This window comes from Copadichromis virginalis, linkage group LG13 (assembly GCF_057382275.1).
Source record: "Copadichromis virginalis isolate Kocher_CV1m ecotype Utaka linkage group LG13, C_Virginalis_male_GT1.1, whole genome shotgun sequence".
NCBI classification, from domain to species: domain Eukaryota; kingdom Metazoa; phylum Chordata; class Actinopteri; order Cichliformes; family Cichlidae; genus Copadichromis; species Copadichromis virginalis.
In genome coordinates this window covers 17,765,943-17,790,784 of record NC_140630.1, presented here as the reverse complement: position 1 = coordinate 17,790,784, position 24,842 = coordinate 17,765,943, and the positions used below count along the sequence as shown (strand labels likewise).

Here is a 24,842-nt window from a genome sequence, read left to right as displayed (position 1 = left end):
CTTGGATCCAAATGCTAAAGTGGGTGTTTGCATAAAGGTTACTGCTGTTCATTCTGAGTATCCTAATGTTTGACATGTGTTAGTCTTTTGAGCTTTGACCTACACAAAGAGGTGTTTAACTGATTGTTTGACAGGTTGTGTATATGTGGGCTGGATGTGAAGCAAAGGGGCAAGTTGAAGCGTAGAGTCATGTTTTCCCATTTCCCATAATTGTTACCTCTCACTTCAGCATATCCAACACCACCTCTGGGATGGTAAAGCTGTCTTTTTTTGTTGTTTTTTTCTCTTTTTTTGTCCCTGACACAATGAAGATGATCAGTAGAAAGTCAAAACTTTAGTAAAGAAGCCAAAAAGAGAAGAAACTCCCTCATACTTTTGCCCTTCATCAATGGTCTGTAACTTTTCCATGCAATTGAGAGACAAGTTTACATTATCGTCTGCTGTAATGGTAGTAATGACAAGTGTTGGCAGCAATGCTTGGCACTGCTCCATCACTGGGCTGGACTCCAGTGGGTCAGCCTCCACATGTATCAGAGACAGTTTACGACTGCGGTGTCGAATGACTTTCTTTACGTCGCTTGCTGTGCATGTGTACTGTAGCTTGGGGTGATTAATGTCCAGGCTTCTTTTTCCTAATGAGAGCTGGGCAGCTCGTTAAAGAGGAAAAAAAAACACACGGGACACTTAAAGAGCTGAAAATTAAGGGCGTGGTGGAATATCGTTAGAAGTTGTCGAGCTTTTTGTCGAGTGGAGTGGCAGCTGGAGGAGGAGGAGCGGTCTAAAAGCCTGAGACGCTTAAAGGAGATGAACTTTCTGGTTGCATTTTTTGACCTGTATTTTTTTATAGGAATCTGCAAATTTTTTTCTAAATTGCATCACATTGTCTTGTGAATTGAAACCAGAAGGCTTGCATAATCAGATAAGAGCATTTTTATGTCTGCTACACCCAGAGGGAACACTGGGGAATGTAGGACAGCTGTGTTACATTGCTTTTACCTGCTAAAGGGGCCTTAGCAACACATGCCAAGTGATAGTAACATGATAACGGTTGGCAGCTATGTCTTGTACACAAACAAGCGTAGGAGACGTAGTTGTGTTTGGTGTAACCTGTTTAGCAGTGTGGCTTGTTGATGTTGTTGCAGCGTTAAACCTGTTAGACTACTGGTCACATTCAGAGGAGAGCTCAACCACAACCATCTCAATGAATAACACCAAGGAGCTATTAACATTTATTCTAAAGATTTTTTTATTTGGGACGTGAATTTTTCTCAATGATAATCACCCAGGTAAGACTTCCCTCAGTCATAACTCTTTATGCACTTTGCTATTGGTTTTTTCTTTTGCACATCTTTAATCAACCCTAAATGAAGACACGGTTCAGATGTTATGCTTTGGTTCTTTTATAGTAAAACACTAACATGCATATGTTCAAGGTTTAAGGTGGGTCAGTGAATAACTGATTAAAAACAAAGCTTTCAAGAGCAGTGCACTCACTTTACTGTGTCCTTTCAGTCTTATGTTAAAGATTGAAAGACTGCCGCATGTCCGCGCTGGTTGTCAGCATGAATTGTGCAGCTGCAAGCACTAATCCACATTGTGATTAAATAGCTGGCAATATGCAAGTTGTTGTAGTGTTGACAGGGTTTTCACAGTTACTGCCAGTGTGGAGATATTACTTTGTGGGGACGAAATTTGCTTCAGCACACCGCACTCACTCCTCGTGCATATTTCAAGTGTGTAGTCTTCGTCTGTGCTTGTTTTACAGTGTGTAAGGAAGCGTTTGGGGAAGACAACTTATTAGAATCTTACGTGTTTTTTTGTCACGTGTTCATAGATATTAACACTGAATTTTCAGCTACTTCAGCTAAAGATATAACACTTACACACTTATCTGCTCAAAGACATTTAAGATATTTACTCCTTGGTATTATTCCAGCGTTTGCTACGACTCCCAATCTGAGACTAAATCAGAAAACTTTCCTGAGGGGATATGAGGTGAGAATACATAAAATGATATTCATCATAATTTAAATGTAAGATGTTCTTTGCATTTTCTAGATGCAAATACTCAAGCAGCATAAATGCACATGGCAGTATTTCATGGCTGCAGTGGTACACCACAGCAAGTGTTCAGTAAATGTTGTGTTGAAATGTTGAGGATAAATGCAAAAATGATGAACTTATCAAGCTGCAGAAAGGGGCTAATATATATGAAGCCACACCATGCAGCAGTTTGACTGTGATAAGTGTAACTGACAAACTCAGTGACTGTTGAACTTTGCAGTGAGATAAAAAACAGCCCTTCGGAGCCATGACTAAGATTGCAATTCTTGAGTACACGTTTCAAAAAAGTGCATCAAAAGTGTAAAAATTCCCAAGTCTCTTATATAATCAAGTCATTTCCCATATGGTTTGTCTTTTAGGCTCAAAGACAAACCATTGGTGTAACATCCTACTCAGTAATGTTTGAAATTATGACACGACTTAGTGCTAAATCCATCAATATGATCGGATCTTCCGCCACAGGTTATGTTTGCGCAGCTGTCTTATCTTTTTGGTTGAACATGTTTACTGCAGGCTGGATGCTACACTGATATAGTTTTTATTGTTTTGACTGGGCTGCGCTGAACTATATCTGCTCCCACAATCAAGCCCATGGCTGAGGTTGGTTGCTAGATTGTTAACAGCAGGCACTGGCTCTGGCTACCTTCATGTTTCCTTGTCCTGGGTTGAACTCAGCTTCTTGGCCACATGGTTACCTTTAAAAGAGGCAAAGTTACTAACCACGCTTTTCCTGAGTGGGGTTGTTTAGGAAAGGATTTAGGGGTGGATGAACAAGACAGTCATTTAGAAATTATAGATGGTGCAGCAAATTATTCGCCTATGCTTGCAGTACTGTGCAAAAGTCTTGAACCATCACTCATTTCTTCATATTTTGCTAGGAAAATGTAATATCTGTGCAGCAATTTATTGAAACATCTAGAAAAATACAGAATGTAAAGTATGTAGCTCACCTATCTTGCAATATTGACTTTCAAGTTCTAAAGAACTTGAAAGTCAATATTTAATATGACTACCCTTATTCTTTAACACAGCCTTAACTCTGTCAGGAAAGCTTTCTTGACATTTTTTTAAATACTAGGAATATTTCTGCAGGCTTCTTGAAGGACATTCAAAGCTCTTCTTTGGATGTTAGCTGCCTCTAACATCCAAAGTGTGCTTCAGTAATGGTGAGGTCCAGGCTCTGGGGAGGCCAGTCCATGACTGATAATGCTACACTGGGTGTTTTATATCCAGGTATAGTTTTGTTGCAGTAGCAGTGTGTTTGGGATCATTGTCATGCTGAAAAATAAAGCCAATCAAATGCTTTCCAGATGGTATTGCATGGTGGATCAAAATCTCACTGTATTTTTTTAGAGATGGCTGTAGACGCTTACCGTTGTATCTCTCTCCGGACCTCCTGATGACAATTTGAACCAAAAATTTGCAATTTGAATTAATCACTCCATAAAATCTGTTGGCACTGGCACAGTTCTTGTGTAATTTGGCATATCTCAGCCTTTTCTACGTGTTTCCCTTCCACTGAGGCCGTTTGTGATGAAGCCTCAGCAAACAAGAGATGGATCAACTGAAAGTCCAGATGCATCAGGTCCATCAGATCTTTGCTGGACTTCTTTCCAGTTTCTTTAGGACATGACTTTTCTAAATCTTCAACTTGTCCACTTTCCTAAAACATTTCTAAGATATGCCAAAAAAAAAAAAAAAAAAAGATATGCCAAGTTTAGCTCTTTGAGAATCACCCTGCTGGAGCCAAAATACGATGCCCATTAAACTGTTATTTTTGGCATTCATCATTCAACTAAAGAAATGGGGGAAAAACAGAAGCTTTTTATGCCAGGCTGCTATCAACAAAGTGCCTAAAGATATAGTTTGCTACTCCAAAAAACTGGTTCATCCCTTGAGTTAGGTGCTTTTTTAATGCTAGGTGAATGATAAAACAAGCAAATAAAACAAAATATTCTTCTAAAAATGGCCAGGTGCAAGGGCTGGAGTGAAAATGAGTGAAAAAGTAGTCAGTTTCCAAAGAAAAACTTGTCCTGGAGATCTATTGAGATTGCTTAAGACGACAATTACAAGAAACTCTGACTTCTTGTGTGCAAAAATATAAAGGAATGAGGAGTCACTCCAGACTTTTGCAAAGACTGTGTCTTGCTTCATCCTGTGTCTGATGATGACAGAATGCAAAACTTCCTTACAATGATAAATCACATGTCTTAAACCTCAAGGGGCACAAAAGCACTCGCTGTCCAGTGTAACTGTCATGTGATGGTGGTTTTTGCTTATCATTATAAGCATTTTTGCTTTTAGCAGTATTTCAGCCCCATGTAAGTTAAAGGTGCCAACTAACTTAAACCTGTGATTAGTTTGACAGTTGTGAGTAATCTTTATTTACTGTTAATTATATTTTTGATTAGCTGATGAACTGCTTTGTCTGTAAAATTCTGAGAATAACCATTAAAAATCCCCAAAGCTTAATTTCAGATCTGGTTATTTGGCAAGATCAGTTGAAAACGCAGAAATAAGAAGCTTGATAATCCAGGAGCAGCAAATGTTGTTCTTAATTTTGTTGTTAAGTTGACTAATTGAATAATGGATTAATCATTTTAGTAGTTGCACAATCAACTCTGAGGTAGTCCTGTGTTGGTGAGCTCTGTCCAACTGATCCAGATCCAGCACTATCCATTCCACAATTTGCTCCAATCCCTGTGCGTAGGGCTGGAGTAGCCCACATAGGGGATCCTTTGTTTAGGAGAGTCTAGGCATGGAAGATAATTTACAAGCCGCTAAGGTCCTCACGCCATTGGCTGATGAGGCTCTGTCTGCGTCTGCAAAAGGCATCCCATCTGTGTGTGTGTCTGTATGTCTGTGTATGTGCGGTGAGTGTGTGCGCGCCTGCTGTAGCAGTGCTTTGCTACGGCGGCTAGTCATGACACCCAGGAGCTTGCCCTGCGTACGGCTACTGTAGCCAATGTTTTCTGCAGGCTGGAGGCAGGCAAAGCAAGATGGCCACCAATACCTTTTAGGGATATGCTGCCTAAACCGGAGGGGCTTCCTCCGAGGACAGATAAGGTAAAGACAACCATAGTCTTCACCCTGAGTTCTTTTGTCTTACTGCAAGATAGGTCAGCTACAGTGGAGCTCATCTAGAGGTATACGCCGTTGTGTCTCTCTCTCCTCGCCACCCTGGATTTAGCTGACCAGGAGTGCTTTATTTGGACGCCTGTTTTGTTATTGTCCCTTTCACTGAGGACCTGGCCTTTTGTGTGTGAGCACTTGTCTTGTCTTTTCCAGGTGGGTTTAAGGGCTGGGACAACAAAGTTAGCAGCAAATGGATACAAGAAAGCCCTCGTCTTTCCTTTTATTGCATGCCTTTATTTAAGCCACTGTGCTGTATGAAGAGTCCGTTTGCTTCCCCTTTTCTTTCTTGCAGTGTTTTGAACAGCCATATTTCTGCACCTGCTGTTTTCTGACTGCTTAGCAGAAAAGTGGAGTGCTTGTAAGCCTTGGGTCGTAACTTGGCAGGTTTTACTTGTTTGGCTACAGTAACAGTATTATTACTGTGCGGTTTGTAGGAAAGGGTCTCGCTGTTAATGACGCCGTCTTAATCTCTATAATTTTATAGTTGATTAAGCTCGTGCTCTTTTTCACCGCTTTTCTCTTTAGGTAGTATGTTTTGTGTGTAGACGACATTATATTGAGCTCAGCGCAGACAGGAAGTACTCAATGAATGAAGGAAATTCTCACATGTTCAGAGAAACACATATAAACCACTACTTACGCTCTGACTCAGGAAGGAAGCATGTGTTTTTTCAGTGTGTTAATGTCAGGGTGCTGTGAGGTGGCAGGCTTAACGGTATGATTTCTGCATACCCACAATGTGGCAAAAGAAAATCGGAGTATTCACTTTTTTGTTGTAGCAGTTCATACGATGTCTATGTATAATGTGTTTTCTGTGCATGTGTGCGTGTTTTTGTCTGTGGTCTTGCGTTACAAATAGATGCACACTACTTCAAACCTCCTTGGAGACCCAATTTGCTCTCTTTGGAGAGACAGAGACACAGGGTTGCTACGATTCATGTAGTAGTGACACTCTGTTGTCGCAGGTCTCTGAACGGGTGTTTGTGTGTTAAGAACTCACCCTTAGCCACTCTTGGATATGTTTTATTCATTCCGAAAGCTCTGACAAGCTCCGTAGTTAGTCACGGTTTGTCTAACACAAAAGAAGAAGAGTGTGTTTGCAAGTGACTAACCCGGCGATATACCCAACAAGCACAAAGACGCAGCACCAGCACATCACAGTCCGAGCTCCCTCCAGAGACCCAGTGGCTAAATGAGAACACATGACTTTGCATTCGCATCCTGCTTTTAAGCTTTTTGCTTTTACAAGGATAAATGTAAAATAATTAAAAGCAGAGGCTGCACTTTGATGTCTGCTTCGGATCATAAACAGTTGGATGCACAAACGGATGCACACGCGCACACACATGCATGCCGACGTGTGTGTCTGGTGCAGTGCTGGAAGGCAGCCAGTACTGCTTTGTCATTGAAAGCAGTTTATTGTGACATGCTGCTTATTCTTGCACTGTGCCCCATCTTCTTCACTCCTCTTTTCTTTCATTGGCCCATTTGTGCATTCAGTGCAGAGCGGTTATCTCATTGGCAGCTTTGGTGTTGCCTCAGCCTGAGCTTGAACTATCTGTTGCATCAGCGGCGTGTTTCTAGTAGTCAGACACAATCCTGACAGCCATGGGGAGTTCAGTGGACTGAGGAGTAACTGCAGCAAACCAGAGAGTGATCAGGAGTACCACATCACTGAAAAGACCTGGTGATCATTTAGCTTTCCCATGTTAATCACAAACAGCTCCGTGGTCACTGCAATTTACTCTTGAGTTGTCAAATAACATTTAACCTGTGCTTAAAGGAGAAACTCCAGCTTCAGCAAAGTTAGAAACTGAGCCAAAGACAAAAGCTGTTCTGTGTATTTTTAGTACTGAGAATGGAAAAAATAATTGGACAAACAGGCAAGATGCAGTCAGGAGACCTTTAGGTCATTTATAAGGCCCAGTTGGAAGATGTGTGCTTGTATGCAAATCAGAAATGTAAGATTGTAAGAAAGAACTTCACACACCTAAAACTCTTGTCTTCACACTGCTGTTGCAGAAGATAGCTCAGCATCTGTATTCTCTCTGACCTCTGTGTGCCTTTTATTCTTCCAGCTATAGCTTTGGAACAATGCCTAATCTCCTATTTTTCAGTGTCTTCTTCTTTACAGATGCCACTTTATTGCATGTAAGGTGTCACTGTATGCTTTTGATGGTTGAAAACAATGTTCCCTTTTTGTTCGGGATTTCTGAGAATCTTTTAAGTGAACTGGTACCAGCTCCAGATTTAGGCTGATTCTGAGCACATTTTAAGACTTGAAGGATTGTTGTGTTTTATGAAAAGCGGTTAAAAAAAATGTCAGTATTGTGTTACCGCTCCATTAGTCGAGCAGGTTTTTTTGTAAAATAAACATAAGGTTTATGGTTCATTTTCCACAGGTATTCCTGTGCAGTCTATAAAACTCCCTTCTCCCATACATCGTTCTGTTTGTCAAGTGCAGTAAAAATAGTGCACTAATAGTGTGCCAATCTAAATCTGGTGCACGTCCAGTGGAAACGGAGGGAACAAAGAGCACATGTAGGTGATAAACACAAGTGTTTTTTGTTTGGTCTGTGGGTTCACAGGAGATCTGGTTTATATTGATGTACTTCTTAATTGAATTCTGCGATTCAATTAATCTTACCCAGCTAGTCTATCTTCCTACCAGGCCAAATCTTAAATGCCCTGAAAAGTCTACATTAATTGATTTGGTTTTAACAAATGTACCTCATAAATTCTCTTCACTTGGTGTTTTCTGTAATGACCTAAGTGATCACTGTGTTGTTGCTGTTTGCAGAAATGCTAAAATTCCAAAATGTAAGCCACGCATAGTGTGCAAAAGGAATCTTAAACAATTTAATGAACAGGCTTTTCATCATGATTTGTCATTAGTTAATTGGGAAAAAATCGGACTATTACCAGATGTAGAGCTAGCTTGGACATATTTTAAGGAAAGTTTTATGGGAATTGTTAATAAACATGCCCCCTTACGGAAAGTTAGAATTAAAGGTCGAGAAAATCCTTGGTTTTCGCAGACACTCGCAGATAGCATACACAAGCGTAATAGAGCATGGGACAAGGCGAGACAAACAGATACTTCCACTGATTGGTCTGTTTTCAAACAGCTTAGAAATAAATGTACTTCTCTTATTAAAAAGGCCAAATCTGAATACTTTTTGTCTGTCACCACTGAGAACCTCAATGATCCACAGAAATTTTGGAAAGTAATCAAGTCTTTTTCCGTCAATAAAATGACTCAAACCTTTCCTAAATCTGTTGTAAAAGATTCAGTCTCAATTAATGATAAAACTGAAATTTTGAATTGTTTTAATGAACACTTTCTATCAGTGGGTTCCTTGTCTGCTTCTGCAGAAACTTTTTTAACAAATACTTGCCCAGAACTCTCTATGTTTTCTGGAGACCGTTTTAACTTTGTACCTTTTAGTGTTTATGAAGTGCATAAAGCTTTAAAGGCTTTGGATCACAGAAAACCTCCTGGTCCAGACTTGATGGAACCTTATTTTTTGAAGTTGGCAGCTGATTTTATTGCAGAACCACTCTCAATTCTATTTAATTTTTCAATTAAAACCAAAGAAATTCCAGCGGTTTGGAAATCAGCTTTCGTTTTGCCTTTATTGAAAGGAGGTGATCCATCGGTGTTGACTAATTATAGGCCAATATCAAATTTGTGTGTTTTATCCAAAATCCTGGAATCTCTAGTTTGTGACCAGTTGAAAGAGTTTTTGTACTCTAATGATATTGTCTCCAAATTTCAGTCAGGCTTCAGGAAAAAACACAGTACTAACACTGCCACTATGAAAGTGATAAATGATATTATTGTGGCACTTGATAAGAAATTGTACTGTGCGTCACTCTTTATTGACCTCTCAAAAGCTTTTGACACTGTTGATCATGCAGTCCTAAAAAACAGACTGCTCAGCCTTGGATTGTCAGAACATGCATTAGCGTGGTTCTCAAATTATCTGAAAAATAGAACCCAGTGCATTAAACTTGAAGGTCTTTGTTCTAAATTTGTTGCTGTCCACAAGGGGGTGCCACAGGGCTCAGTTTTGGGTCCCCTTCTGTTCCTTTTATATATCAATGACTTGGGTCAAAATGTCTCAGACACAAATTTGCATTTTTATGCTGACGACACAGTTATTTACTGTTATGGATCATCTCTTGCTCAGGCCATTGAAACTTTACAGAAAGCCTTTGTTGCTTTCCAGCATTCACTTATTCAGCTAAAATTAGTTCTCAATGCTGACAAGACTAAGCTAATGTTGTTTTCCAAGTCAAAGAAGGTCCCGGAGCCTATTCCAGTGGTGTCCACCCTTGATGGAAATGTCATAGAGATAGTTCATGAATATAAATACCTTGGTGTCTGGATTGATGACTCCTTCACCTTTAAACCACATATAGAGAGACTAGTAAAGAAACTGAGACTTAAACTTCGTTTTTTCTTCCGTAATAAACAGTGCTTTTCTTTTGCAGTAAAAAAACGTCTTGTCACTGCAACCTTTTTATCTGTGTTAGATTATGGTGACATTCTGTATATGAACGCTTCTTCTTCATGTCTTCTAATATTGGACACGATGTATCATGCTTCCTTGAGGTTTATTACCAATTGTAAATACCTGACCCATCACTGTGATTTGTACTTAAGAGTAAAATGGCCTTCTTTGGCCATTAGAAGACAGGGGCATTGGTACACTTTTATTTACAAAGCTATGCTTTGATTGCTGCCTCCTTATATTTGTACTTTGGTCACAAGGACAAATAGTGGTTCTTACTCCTTGCGCTCAAATGATCAGCTGCTGTTGTCTGTTCCCCTTGTCCGCACAGAGCTGGGTAAGAAAGCCTTTGTCCACTCTGCGCCTTTTTCATGGAACATGTTACAGAAAGACTGGAAACTAACTGAATTGTTGTCTTTAAATGTTTTTAAAACTAAACTCAAAGGCCTACAGGCTGCCTCAATAATGTGTAATTGTTTTGTGTAATTTTAACTTTGTTTGTTCGTATGTATTTGTCTTGAAATGTGCTGCCTCTTGGCCAGGACTCCCTTGAAAAAGAGGTCTTTGATCTCAACGGGACATTCCTGGTTAAATAAAGGTTAAATAAAAAAAAAAAAAACTGCTGCTGCTGCTTACTCTTGATCTGTCAGTGCACATCACCTGCTGTAAAACACATTAAAACCAGTTGATGTGATTTACTGTAATGGATGTTTATGCCAGGTAAACAGTCATAAAGAACATACATCCAGCTGCACTGTAGTATGTACAGCACACTCAAGTGAGTTTAACATCCTTTTGTCAGCTGAGATTTGGCACATGATACTGATTTTTTTTTTTTTTTTATCTTTGTCACATTGAAACATTTTTCTTCCACAGCTAAAGGCTTTAGTTCTGATTTGATATGCAGCTAAAACAAAGAACAGCTTGTCTTCAGTGGATCATATGTTTATTCAAGATGTTAAAAACTAAGGATGGCTTTCATATTTTCAGTTGCCAGCTGTACAGTGCTGTGTAAAAGTTCCTACAGTTCTAATAACCTTGAAAGTCAATACTTGCTCTGACCACCTTTATTCTTCAACACAACCTGAACTCTCAAGCTTTCTTCTAACTTTTTTAAGTAGTCTACAGGAATAGTTCTCCAGGCTTCTTGAAGGATATTCAAAGCTCTTCTTTGGATATTGGCTGTCTTTTTGCCATTGTCTGCCAAGATGATCCTACTGCTACAATAATGTTGAGGTCTTGGTCAGGAGGAGGCCAATCCATGACTGATGTTTTTTTTCCATCCCAGTATGCTTTCACTACATTGACAGTGTGTTTGAGATCATTGTCATGAGGAAAAATGAAACCATTGCCAATCAGATGCTTTCAAGATTGTTGGATCAAATCTGACAGTACAAAATCCTATCAGTTTGAGCCATGAAATTACCTCCACCGTGTTTTAACCAAACCAAATATTTGGATTAATTACTCATTAAGTTGCCAGTTCTTGTGTAATTTGGCATACCTCAGCATTTTCTGTAAAGTCTGCTTTCTTAACATTGGCTTCTTGACAGCTTCCAGTTAGATTATTTCTGATGATGCCTCAATTAGCAGTAAACAGATCAGCTGATGCATCTCTCAGGTCCTGTGTCAGATCTTTGCTAAATTTATTTCCACTATCATAAGGATATGACTTTAAGATACTTCTTGTCTGCTGGACTGACTCTTGAGCATGCCAAGATATGCCCATTTTTCAGATAATATAAGGAAACTAAGGAAATGGGAACAAATGACATGTTTGTCCAACAGGCCCCCACTAACAAAATGTCTGAAAATACAATAAAATTGCTTTGGGTTTTTTGTGTGCGTTTTTTTTTTTTTTTTTTTTTCCAAAGTTGTCTGGTATGTGTAGACACAGCACCGATTGGTCCCTTGAGATAGGTGCCTTTTTATGCTTGAATTATTCACAGGGGAGTGGTTCACTAAACAAAAAACATGAACTGAAAGTGATCAGGGTACAAGGACTGGGCTAGGAAAGAATGAAAAAGACGCCCTTGTCCTAAGAAAACTGTGAAAGACCTTCAGAAAGACATGAGTACTACTGCTCAAGATGCCTTTAAAAAGTTACAATAAAGTCTGGCTCTGTGGAAGCAAAATATAAAGAAATGACTGACTTTTTCAGAGTAGGGCAGCCACAAACAATTATTTTGATAGTCGACTAATCAGATCATGCATCCATTGGACGTAAAATTTACAGCTTATTGCACCAGCATGCATCTGCTCTTATATAACTATCATTAGCTTACAGCTTTAAGTGTTTAAGGTCTGTGCTAACTAAAAATAAAGACAAGATGATAGTTTATTCAATTTCAATGAAATTTGCAGATTGTTTCGGTGAAGTTGAATAAACTCCTTGCTATCTAAACATAACAGGACACCGGATTATATTCTCGAGCATCTCACACTTCTGATAATCAGCTGTCTGCTTGACGTTTATTCAGCTGTGTAAAAACTATAACTTTAATCTCAGCCAAACTGATTTACTCAGGAACAAATAAAATTATAAAAAAAACTAAACAATAACATTTTTAAGTTATCTAAGTGACTTATATATGTTTAACCTGAGTAGCGAGAGACGGCGGTGGGTTTGAAAACAATTTGCCGGGAGTCCGGTGTTCTCACGGGCTCTAGTGAGCCTAGCCCCCGGCTAGCTATCGAGCTAGTGGGTAACAGACGTCTGCGAAAACGTCGGAGCGCTTTTGAAAATATGTGGTGTCCTGATAAACTGAGCAGATATTTGAGGTTTACACAGCTACATTCTCCCCTGAAAATATGTTAAACGTTTATTTTGTGACCCAGAAAGAATAATAAGAGTAATATTAAAACTAACTAGCTGCCGCCATTGTTGGAAACAGAGCTGCCCACAAGAGCTGGGCTGCACTATGAATTCTGGGACACAGCTTCTTCTTCTTCGGGGTTTAACGGCAGCTGGCATCCTTGTACATGCAGTGCTGCCATCTTCTGTTTCAGTCCGTTATTACACTCGTAAAACCTACTACTTATTCCTGCATCTTTTGTGATCTTACAAAGCTTCAAACGATGCGTCGACTATTAAATCAGTCGTCGACGATTTTGATAATCGACGTAATCGTGACTAGTTGACTAATCGTGGCAGCCCTATTTCAGAGTACTCTTTGCATGTTCTCGTAGAAAGTGCTTCCAAGCAGCATGAATACTACAGTAGCAAACACACTTTACTCAAAGCCTTAAAACGTCTCCAGATAGTATAGGTTGTGGAAATAATTATCTGTGTACTAAACAGGTTGTAGTAGAACATGTTTAATAATGTTTTTGTGGGTAATCCATACGCCACGGTTGACCTTTGTATGATCACAGTTCATGAAGGTCAGGCGGTGCCGTAGCTACTGTGTGTAAGACCCACAGTGGGTTAATCCCTCTTAACAATGCACAGGGGCTATACTGTAATGTCAGGCCAGCTGTGTGGATAATCACGTGTGCATGCACACACATGCATACCCAGGAGCACACATTCAAGCCCAGGACAAACACAACACGTACATACATGTTGCACACATACCCTCAGTGACCCACTGGAAGTAGCGCAGCTGGATGACTCCAAATGTTTACTTGTTGGCTCTTAGCTACTGGGTCCATTGCTCTCAACACTCCTGAGCTCTGATATTAATTTAGTCGTTATCGAAGCCTCAACTGCGAATTATCTTAGTTTAACTTTTTATTAGCTGTGTTTAGAGGTCAGATTTGGCAAGATTTGTGAAAAAGGAGATTATTTGTTTTCCCAATGCCATAATATTTTCCACAGCCTTGATAGTGGCTGCAGCAGATGCTCGTGCCACGCTGAGAGGAAATCTGCTGTGCGCTGTGCCGTGACTGTTTAGAACAAGCTGATTCCCTGTGTACTGTGAGAGCTTGAGTCACCTCTCTCTTCTTGTTTCTCTCCGTGTTTCAGGTGGTTCCAGAAAGTGGGTTGGTAAATGGCACAGGCAAAGCACAGATGGATGACACCCACATGGCAGCAGAGGAGGATGAGGGGGAGGAAGGCCACATACCTCATACACAGACTCCCCCCATTACCCACTCACTCACCCACGACCAGGTCTTGGACCAAGGTGTACGGCCAATACTTATTAAAGGAGAGCCCGGGCTGGAGCTGACCAGCACTGCACCACTTCACCAACAAGTATGCTCTTCTGTGACTTTTCAGAATGGTTCTGCTGCAAACCTGATAAAACCTAAACCTGGTGCTAATATGACCACTGTGTCTGCTTTGAAACGGACTACAATGGCATTGGAGCCTCAAAGGAATATCATAGCTGCAGTTCCTAAAGACTCTGAGAATGGACCCATGACTCCTCCAGATGACTTGGCAGTTCCACTAAAGAAGATAAAACAGGAGGAGCCATGGGTGTGGATCACTGAACAGACCACCACGCAGCTGAGTGATGAAGATGAGGTATGTGAGGACCCACTGGCTACGCTGGCAGCCGTTGTGTGTCTTTCTGTCACTGAGAGGAAGGGCCTGGAGGAGAAACTCTTCAGCTCTCGTGCTTCCATACTTCACTCCATCAAAACAGAGGCACCAGATTTGCACTTTGTGAGAAAAGAGGACTTGTATCTGAAAAGCACTCCTGTTAATCTGCAAAGCACTCCCCCACCCATTAAAAGTGAGCCTCTTCCAAGTGTCTTGTTACCAAGCGTGCAATCTTTGGCAGAGAGGAGAAACCTTAGTGTTGATCAGGCTATCGCTATTGAGGCCTTGACTCAGCTGGCAGCTATACCTCAAAGCACACCAGGGTCCATTAAAACTGAAAGTAAGTGTGAACATCCCATTTCTACTGCTGTGCCATCATCAGCCTCGAGTACAAATACAGTCCTGCAAGAAGCTAAACCCGCAGTAGCTTTTGGCTACAACAAAGTCTCTGTCATCAGCTCACCACTACACCAGATGTCAGTTATACGACCTCCTGTGGCCAGACAAGGGAATGTCATCCAGCGCTCCAACGGGTTGAGCATAAACAAGCTGCAGAGTCTCTTGGAGGCGAGTTCACACAGTGATAAAACAATCTCCAGGAGGTCAGAACAGGATTGTGGTGCTTTTGTCATTAAGTCTGAATTCAGTTATAAAACCCCCACTGATGTGAAGTTTAGTAAGGATCATGAGCGTCTGTCTATGGAGGGTGGGGTTGTTGCTAAAGTGAGTAGAAACAGAGATGAAGAGGAAGTGGCAGCTCAGCTGGCAAATTTAGCCTTCATCATCCAGTCCCAGCACAACCAGCAGTCAGAGAACAATCCTTTGAAAGGAGCGCCTGTTTCAGCTATCAAATACAACTACAAATCCCAGCAGCCCCCCAGTCAGAAAACACCTGTCAGGAAGAAAACAAAAGCTGCGCCTTCCAAGCCCAGAAAGAAGAAAACTGATGGATTAAATCAGCGCACGCCAAATAGAGAGACGCCGTACAGGAGCAGAAACCAGAAGAATCCCTTGCAGGGTAAATCAGGACTTCACCACAAGAAAAACCTATTTCTGCCTCAGGCTCAAATTGATCTGAAGAGATACTTGGCTGAGGCACAGGAGGAGAGGAAGCAATTTATCCATCAGATTAACACTCAAAATATATCTCATTTAGGGCATCAGACTCAGAACTATAGCACTCTCACAACGTTCAACCACATTTCTGGTCAAGAAAACCAGCCGTGGTCCCTTTCCAAAGGTCCACTTCACCAACATAATCCATGCAATGGTTACGCTGCAGGACCAGAAGAGTACGAAAAGCATTTGTTATCTCAGGTAGCGCAGCCCTGTGGTGGGCTGCAGCACGGTGCTGATCCTAACACCAGCCCAGCCAAATCAGCTTTTCTCAGCCCTACGTCTGGGCATCATGGTCTGGCTAATGGCTTCTCAGGGGCTCACCAGTCCCCTCCTCTAAGTCAACAAAGCTACTACAAGCTGGAGAGTTCAGGACCTGTCACTGTCCTGTCTACAACCACTGATGGGAGTCAGGGACACTCTGCGGACTCAACTCCATCCAAGAACGGCATCAACAGTTTTCTGGAGTCTCCCTCAAGTTTTCTAGATACCCCTACCAAGAACTTGCTCAACACACCTTCCAAAAAACTGGCTGATCTTCCATCCTGTCAGTGTGTGGGTGAGTTGCTTCTGTCTTCACTTCAACTTTTTAGTGCATGTGTTTCCATCACATTAAATTTGAACCACTTTGAAATTAAACAGACTAATGTACATGTTTTCCTCTGGCCTGCAGAGTTGTTTATAAAGCTGAGTAGCTGTTGCTGGTGAGATTTGCCCAGATTGGGCGATAACAGATAGAAAATATACAAATGACTGCCTTCTCTACGTCTAATGAAATTAGATTGCAGTCACACTATGGTCAAAGCATTAAAAAAGTCCATTTTAAAACTCAGCAGTAAAGTCTTTATTGTGAGTCACTCAATTTAGAACATTTTTTTAATCAACTAGACAACAAGTTGTGTGACAAATTCCTTTCTAACAGAGCATTAAAAGATGAGAGCCATCTAGTTCAATTATATTCAAGTAAAGTGAGACATCAGAATGAAAGAGGTGATATCTTCTAAACTGAGCAGCTTACACCAAAGCTTAGTATCACTGCAGGCCAGAGGGAAACATGTGTATTTGATTTTAGGGTGAGCCGTCCCTTTAGAGTTTTCTTTTTAGTGAGACTGCTGGTGTTTGACCTCAAACTGACTTTTTTCTCTCACTCTGACTCAAACATACACTCACACACACATACACTGTGTCCTAATTCAACAGCCAAATCGAGCATAAAAGGCTGCATTTCTCTGCCATATTTGGAGCAGGATTTTGAATGTTTTGTGGAGGGTTGTTGACTTATTATGATGCATTTCAAAAGACCTCCAAGGTGATAAACCCTAAACTGAAACTGAAATCCAGCTACATTTAGTTTGTATTTCAACATTAACCTGATGTTTTTATTAAAAATATCAAACAGGTTGTCTGTTTCTCTTTAAACGTGCCAGCAACGCATCAGTGGAATGCTATTTGAAGAAGTTGCTCCAATATTCATTGTTGTCTTTCACAGACCAGATCATTGAAAAGGAAGAGGGCCCTTACTATACTCATCTTGGGGCAGGACCCAGCGTCGCTGCAGTGAGGGAACTTATGGAGAACAGGTAGAGTGACTACAGCGGCGTTGTTTACACGCTGTGGGGTGTGTTTACTACCACAGCTTACTAGTAAACCACAGGCTTGGTGGAATGGGGCGGGATCACAACCATGCTATGTCATTAAAAGGAAGCACTGCTGAGATAGCTCAACACACACACAGCATGCTGAAACAGGAAACCCCTCTAGCTCAGACGAGGGGCCCGTAAAGCAGGATGACAGCTTGTTTAAATACAACTTGTCCATTTGACAGCTACACTTAACGTATATTTTCAGCTTGGCTGGTAAAAATGAAATAGTTTAGTCTCTGGTCTAATTAGCTCTTTTGGACACATACCACTGCTCACTGTTACATTATACGAACCTTTGTCATTCACTAAAAGACACAAAGGGTTTATTTTGAAATGCTGTGAGGTTTTTGTGTTGTCAGTTGCTCTCAGGAAGGGTTAAGCTTCCTCATGTGTAATATATAGCATATTGCCATCCATACATGCTAGATATGGGCTTTTTGAGCAGAAATACTATTGCCCAACATCCAAATACTCTAACCACATCTCGCCTTTTTTCAATCCAATGCTTGGTAGTTGGTTGCGCATTTTACTATTTTTCTTGTAAGTCGGTAAACAGCTTTTAGTTTTATTACCTCCACCTTCTGGCAGTAATAACGCATTACATCCTACCAGATTTTTGTTAGAAATGAGGGAAGATACAGCATCCCAAAAACATTAAGGGAGTACTTGTTCTCTGCAGTTTAACAACAAGTCAGTTAAACTTTAGGGATGACAGTTTGGTTCAGTTAGGAAGCATGAACCATTGTGAACCCATTTCACCTACTTCAGTGTAAATGATCATGAACGGGAGGTCTCGAGATGCACCGTTACCGTTACCCTCTCCTTATCCCTCCACACTGTTGTTTTTCTTTTTGCTTGTGTCCTTGTTATTGCTGCTACCATGAAATGGTACCTGCAGGCAGCTAAGTTTCTTCAGAATGCCGCATCCAAATGTGCTGTCACAGGAAGGTTTGCTGTGTCTCAAGAGTGAGACAGCTGGACAAGGCTGTAGAAGGGCATCAACCCAACAACAGGATCGCTGTCTGCACCTTTCTGCCAAGAAAACCAGGAGGAGCACTTCCAGAGTCCGACAAAAATCACCTCCTGGGGCTAATCATTTGCATGTTTCTGAGGAAACTGTCACAAGCAGGCTCCACAAGGGTGTCGTCAGGGCTCAACGTCCTTTAGCCGGACCCACGTTCACAGATCAGCATAGTGCAGCTTAACTGGCGTTCACCCATGAACACCAGAACTGGCAGGTCTGTCAGTGGCATCTTGTTCTCTTGGCTGATGAGAGCAGGGACATGAATTTCACATAGAGTGCATGTGACAGAAGAGAAAGAGTCTGAAGACACCGTAACAAATGCTGTGATGACGGCAACGTCAAACAACACCAGTGCGATTTGCACCAAACTAAATGCATTCATAGTGGTTTATACTTCCTAACTGAACAGAATGACCCTGAAGTTTAACTGATGTTGTCTTATTTTGTGATGAGTGGTGTATATTTTAAACAAAAAATAGTTGTATGAACTGTTACATTTTTTAAATATTATTCTAACTTTCAGAAATTATGCCGATGACTTTTATATGCTCTTTTGTGAAGAGCACAGACTCATCATTTATTGTGTGTGTGTGTGTGTGTGTGTGTGTGTGTGTGTTTTAGGTATGGTGCCAAAGGAAATGCAATAAGGGTGGAAGTTGTTGTTTACACTGGGAAAGAAGGCAGGAGCTCCCAGGGGTGTCCAATAGCTAAATGGGTATGTGGCTGGTGTCTGTGTCCTGAATGTGTCTGCTGTAAATGTAAACATTGTTGTGAGCCAGTATATTTAGTGTAAGAAATGAAAGGCAGCCTCTGATTTATGGCAAAACCTTAGCTGCCGCCAACTGTGTAACTAAAGTTTAAACATAGCGAGCAGTCTGAGACGGCGTACTTCCGCTATGGCTGCATAAACCATGGCATGAACTTTAGAGTCTTTAGATCAAGAAGGATATGTGAATTAGTTTGTGTTTTCTTTGTCTTGAACAGCAATTTTTCATGTTTCAGTTTTATTGGTATTTGTTTAGATATGACACAGAATGTTCGTCCAGGTATTCCTGGACCCAGTACCAGACCTTAATGTGGATCAAGTCAAAAAGTTAGCCACCTCCGGTACAATTTTCACATGAATCCATCCATAACTTCTTGATAATTTCTTCTAACAACACAAACAAACAGACAAACAAAAACCATCTCCGTGTCAGAGGCATTAAATTGCAAATTTATTCACAACATTTTCTGCCTAGTCTGGTGGTATGGCAGGTCACTTATAGTGATCTATGTAGTGAGCTTAGTGTATTCGTCTGTGTTGCAATTCAAGTTTCAAATGTGACTGACGCTTGTGTATTTATAAATTAAATGTCCTCTGACAGGTGATCCGGCGTGGCAGTGAAGAGGAGAAGCTGCTGTGTTTGGTCCGCCACAGGCCAGGGCACCACTGCGACTCGGCAGTGTTGGTGATCCTCATCCTGGCCTGGGAGGGAATTCCTCGGCCGGTGGCAGATCACCTATACCAGGAGCTGACAGAGACCCTCTTTAAGTACGGCTCCCCCACCAGCCGTCGTTGTGCGCTCAACGAAGAGTGAGTACCCCTTCTTTTATTTCTCCATAACACTTCTTTTTCCCTCTTTATTTTTCATTTGTTATTTCCCGTTTCTTTACAGTCGCACATGTGCGTGCCAGGGTTTAGATCCGGACACCTGCGGAGCTTCATTTTCCTTTGGTTGCTCCTGGAGCATGTACTTCAATGGATGCAAATTTGCACGCAGCAAAGTTCCTCGGAAGTTTCGCCTGCAAGGTGACTACCGAGAGGAGGTGAGAGAGTGTGCTTTTTTAATTTACAGCAGCAAACAATGAGTGAGCAGTACAGCTTACAGCAAAATCTGAGAGAAAAATCGTCTCTTATTATTTAGGTCAAGCTAGTAGTTTTTTGAAGGTTTGCCTGCTGATGAACCATGTTGGATATTACAATAAGAGTTAGAAGTAGGTTCCTTTGAACAGTGTTAGCTTTTATTTTCAGGAGTTGAAGGTAGAAAACAACCTTCAGAGTCTTGCCACCGAGGTCGCTCCCCTCTACAAGAAACTGGCTCCTCAGGCTTTCCAAAACCAGGTATGAAACGGGAAACAACCACATTCGTCTCTGGTAATCCTTTGCTCTCCTGGGCTTGACTTAATTCAGCGGAAGTGATTTTCAGTTAATCTTTTTCCTTAAATTTCCATACAGTCTCACTCCAGGCTACTTCTGGGACCTGTTTATTCTACGGACTCTTAAGAGTTTTAAGAAATCTTTCCTTAGTGTCCTGTTTTTTCGGGTCTCACAGGTGGAATATGAGGCGGCGGGGGGTGAATGCCGGCTGGGCAAGAAGGAGGGACGTCCTTTTTCTGGGGTTACAGCTTGTGTGGATTTCTGTGCACACGCTCACAAAGACACTAGCAACATGAATAATGGCAGCACCGTGGTAAGCAAGCTTAAGAATGCGATACCATGTAATTTACTCCTACATGGTGCATCTAAATTTGAAGGTCAACAGTTTTTTGTTTGGAAGTATTAAACCGATCCTGTTTGGCTGAAAATTTAGCTTTTTGGCTTTGGGTTGGTGTTTTTTAGGTTTGCACTTTAACCAAGGAAGACAACCGTGCAGTTCGTAACATGCCAGAGGATGAGCAGCTCCACGTGCTGCCACTTTACAAGATTTCTGACACAGATGAGTTTGGTCACGCTGAGGGCCAGATGGCAAAGATCCAAAGTGGTGCTCTTCAAGTTCTGTCTTCGTTTCCTCGAGAGGTGAGTGAACCAAAAAGGATCTTGTTTTGTTGTGGGTCAGTGTGCAGTGTTAACATGCTTTAAATAATTCAATTTTGGTACATGTCAGGTTCGTCTGCTGGCAGAGCCGGTAAAATCAGCCCGTAAGATCAGACAAGAGGCTCGCCTTAAGGCTCAAGCAGAGCGACTGGAGAAGAAGCTCGGGGTGACTCCTCTCACTCCTGGAAAAGTGAAAGTTGAAAGCCCCAACAAAGGTAGTACATTCACGCCACTGGTCATTTAAGATTTATAGCTGTTTTAATAGAACCACATTAAAATATATGAATTTTCTTCCAACAAAACAAAAGCTGGATACAACAGCTCTTACAGACCTGCTAGTGTGGAAAGGTACCTACCAGAGAAGAATCAACCCTGCACTTATAACCAGATCAGCAGCTACCCCACTGTGGGTCCAGGAGTCAACCCGCAGAGGGAGGTCATCTCACCCAACACCCATGGCCTGCCTGGCCTCCAGTTTGGCCAGAATGGCTCAGTTCTCAGTTACAAGACAATGAGTGATACAGTGAATGGTTATTCTCCAGCATCTGGTGACCAGTGTGCTCCGACAGAGTGTATACCTCCACGTAACACACCTGCTGACTATGATGGTGCTTTTAAAACTGAGCCCAGAGAGGTAAACTCTTCTCCTCAGCACAAACCTCTTCCCAGTGGGAGCGCTCCTCCTCCCTCTCCGTTCTCCCCCAGTCCAACGTCTGAGGGCCTCTTCAGCCGGCTCAATGGGCTCCATGGGTCTGTGGGAGATGTCATAGCAGAGGCTAGGGGTCATGGCCTCCCACCGATGTCTCCTCTCTCCTTCCCTGTACAAACTCCACCATTTGAACCAGATGAAGTGAAGCAGGAAGAGGTGTGGTCAGACAGCGAACACAACTTCCTCGACAGCGAAATAGGCGGACTCGCCGTGGCCCCGTCGCACGGCTCCATCCTAATCGAGTGCGCGCGGCGGGAGCTCCACGCCACTACTCCAGTCCTCAAGCCAAATCGCAGCCACCCCACCCGCATCTCTCTAGTCTTCTACCAGCATAAGTCTCTAAATGAGCCGGGCCACGGGATGGCTATGTGGGATGCCAAAATGGCCAAGCGGGAACGGGACAGAGAGGAGGAGGCTGAGAGATTGAGGCTGGAGGGCAGCCTTAGTAAAGTTGCTGGAGGGGTGGAGGGAGAGGAGGAAAAGGGTGAGGAGACAGAGGAGGCGAGGATTATGAATGTCCCCACACGTAAGGCATGGACTCTCCCAAGGGACGGGGTCATCACCGCGTCCCCGTATGCTCTTACCCAAGTGACGGGTCCATACAATCGCTGGTCTTAGTCAACGTGTTTTAAACCTTGACATTCACACACACACACACAGAAAACTCCTACACCCTGTGCTTCTGCCTTACCTCAGACAATTTTAAACTGCTACTCTCATTTTTATTCTTTTTTTTTTCATCGAGCTTTTCTTATACCTGTTCACTTTGCCCTTCTTCGTCTCTTCCTTCAGAGCGATGAAGAAGACCAAAGGTTGTCGGCTTTTTAACTGTGAGTTTCGGTGTCGGTTTTTATTGTAAAGAGATGGTGCTTTGAAGCATTTAAAATACATTTTTAAACTGGTTTTATATACAGAACAAACAGAAAAAAAAGATGTGATTATTTATTCTGATCATAACGATTTATATTTAATTTCTGGTGTAAGCCTGTTTACTGCAAGATTTCTACGATGACCTGCATTATGTGTTCAGATTTTATGTTGTACAGTAGAAATTTACTTTTTATTTCAGCCAGTAATTCTCTTTTCAGAAGATGAATCTCATTGGCTTTTTTTTTTTTTTTACATTGGTGCCATTCTCACTGTAATCTTTATTAAGCAAACTCATTACATCACATTATGTAGAAAACAAGACTAATATTCTGCATATTTTTACTACAGATTGTCACATGTAGCATTACACATTTCTTTCTGCTGCCTCTGACTTCTGTCGGCGGTTGATGAAAGAAATGTACTTCCTCGGTCTGTTGTTTGTTTATTCGTTATATCCACATCTGGATAGTTTGTCTTTTATTCACAGATATGTATGGCATATTAAAAAGCACTTTTTTTTTTTTTAAAAACCTAACTTGAAAAGGGTCCCAGTCCATAGGCCTGAATATGTATGTACAGACAGAGAAATATATGACATTTTTAGCATTAATCCTTTTTTCTTTCTTTTTTTACAGTATTTCTGCACTTAATTTCGTTTCACTCATTTGATTGAAGATGACATACATATCTAATGAAACTAAACACCTAGCGAGGAATAGTGAAATGCTACATCAGTAAAGTGCTTATCATCATTTGCACTTTACTTACGTTCAGCTTCTGGAAAAGGAATTCAGTTTTTTATAGGGAACAAGAGTGATTATAGGAATTAAAACACCTACTGTACATGATATTGGTGCTAAGAAGACCTTTTTTTTTTCTTTCCAGAAACCACAAAGTGTCAGATATGTCAACAGATCATGCTCGGCTTTTATGTCCATACTCTTAAGTTTGAGCATAAAGCTGCATTAGCCACTGCTGAATAATCAATCTGTTTCTTTTCCCTTGTCTTTTGTTGTGAAACCACTCAAACACCAGGTCCCACTTAGCCAGCTGCCTAAGACGATTTCGGGTGCTTGACCTTTGCGAAAACTTTGTTTACAGAACGCTTTTTTACAGGGTCTAAAAAAAGGGGGGTTGGTGTCAACTCCTGATTAATCAGGATTTCTTCCTTGTTATTTTTCTGTTACCCATACAAGCAAAGCTCTTAATTTTAAGAATGACTCAAGAGATGGAGACATAATATTCACACTAAAACTGATGGCATAACATTTCCTGTAGACGCATTTGGGTCTTTTAAACACTTTGACTTCCTTTTGGTGCTAATAGGACAAGATGTCAAGGTACATGCATTGACGCAACCTGCTTATGTACTGTATAACAGTGATGGCACGGTGCTTTTTGAAACTCAGCACTCACTGATCCTGTATTTGATTCAGTTCAGTTCATTTCTTCTGGTCGTTACCGGCTGGCAACATCATGACATACCTTAATTTGTCAAGTACAAGTAAAACAGCGCACTATGGGCAGATGTCCACATAGAGTTCAAATGTCTTCCACAGTTAAACCCAACTCTGCAGCAGTTATCAAAAGTCACACAAATAAAGATGAATGTAAAACTGTTTTTTAAATGAGTTCAATTTAGAAAGAATATTTTTTGAACATCACGTGATGAAATTACAGTTCTAAATGTTTCTCTCGACTTACTGTGGGGGACGGTTTTAGTCCATTTCTTTAATCAACAAAGAACTAACAACGAGCACCAGCATTAAAAAAAATGGGGAAAATTCTTAGTAGAAAATGTGTAAATATGTATGTGAACCATATTGTTTTTACTGTATTGTTACCGGTGTTTAGACAATGGGTGATCTTGCTTACTTTGAAACTGAATTACTGTACGTCGCTTAAAGTATATCCAGTTTAGACTTGAGAAGAGAATAAATTTCGCATTCCTTTTATGGATGGCTGATCTCTTTCGGGATTGTGAAATAAAGTCATATTTATATTTTGGACCCGATTATGATCTCCTCTTTTTTTTTTCTCCATCTGATTTTCCTATACTGGCTGTATGACTCACTGATCTGGTATTCCAATGAAGTCACTCAGACTTTGTCCCCTAAAGATGAAACATTACTTGTTTTTGTACACTTTGCCTCCTGAAGTAAAAACATGACGTTATTTTCTAGCTAGCTTGTAGATGTATGACAGTGATTTTCTCCTGAATAAATTAAGTGTAATGTGATTTCAGCACAACAGTGAACCTTCAGAGCACAACCGACAGTTAGATCCCTAATCTCTCGGACAAAGACACAATTTGGGGAGTTTTGTCTCTGTATAATGCCACAGTGCATTTTAGATCAAAACATTACGATTTGATGAAAGCACAAACTTGTTTAGCTTTAATTAAGGGGTTTAAGAATTAAGTTGGATTAACTGTTTAGGCTCAAAAGTAACAGGAGAAACTAACATAATTTTAAATAT

The 24,842-nt window shown here is 41.1% G+C and overlaps 1 protein-coding gene across 1 annotated transcript in view; it reads left to right on the top strand.

Annotated features, from left to right (window-relative positions):
- Nucleotides 1-24,378, top strand: part of tet1 (tet methylcytosine dioxygenase 1) — a 38,986-nt gene extending 14,608 nt beyond the window's left edge. Inside the window, exons 2-11 of the mRNA XM_085477692.1 lie at nt 13,684-15,880; nt 16,811-16,901; nt 18,610-18,703; nt 19,356-19,564; nt 19,647-19,797; nt 20,003-20,092; nt 20,304-20,441; nt 20,591-20,767; nt 20,856-21,000; nt 21,094-24,378. Coding sequence (XP_085333818.1) covers nt 13,684-15,880; nt 16,811-16,901; nt 18,610-18,703; nt 19,356-19,564; nt 19,647-19,797; nt 20,003-20,092; nt 20,304-20,441; nt 20,591-20,767; nt 20,856-21,000; nt 21,094-22,112 — 4,311 coding nt within the window. The 3' untranslated portion in view covers nt 22,113-24,378. The remainder of the gene's footprint in view (nt 1-13,683; nt 15,881-16,810; nt 16,902-18,609; nt 18,704-19,355; nt 19,565-19,646; nt 19,798-20,002; nt 20,093-20,303; nt 20,442-20,590; nt 20,768-20,855; nt 21,001-21,093) is intronic.
- The last annotated feature ends 464 nt before the right edge of the window (nt 24,379-24,842 follow it).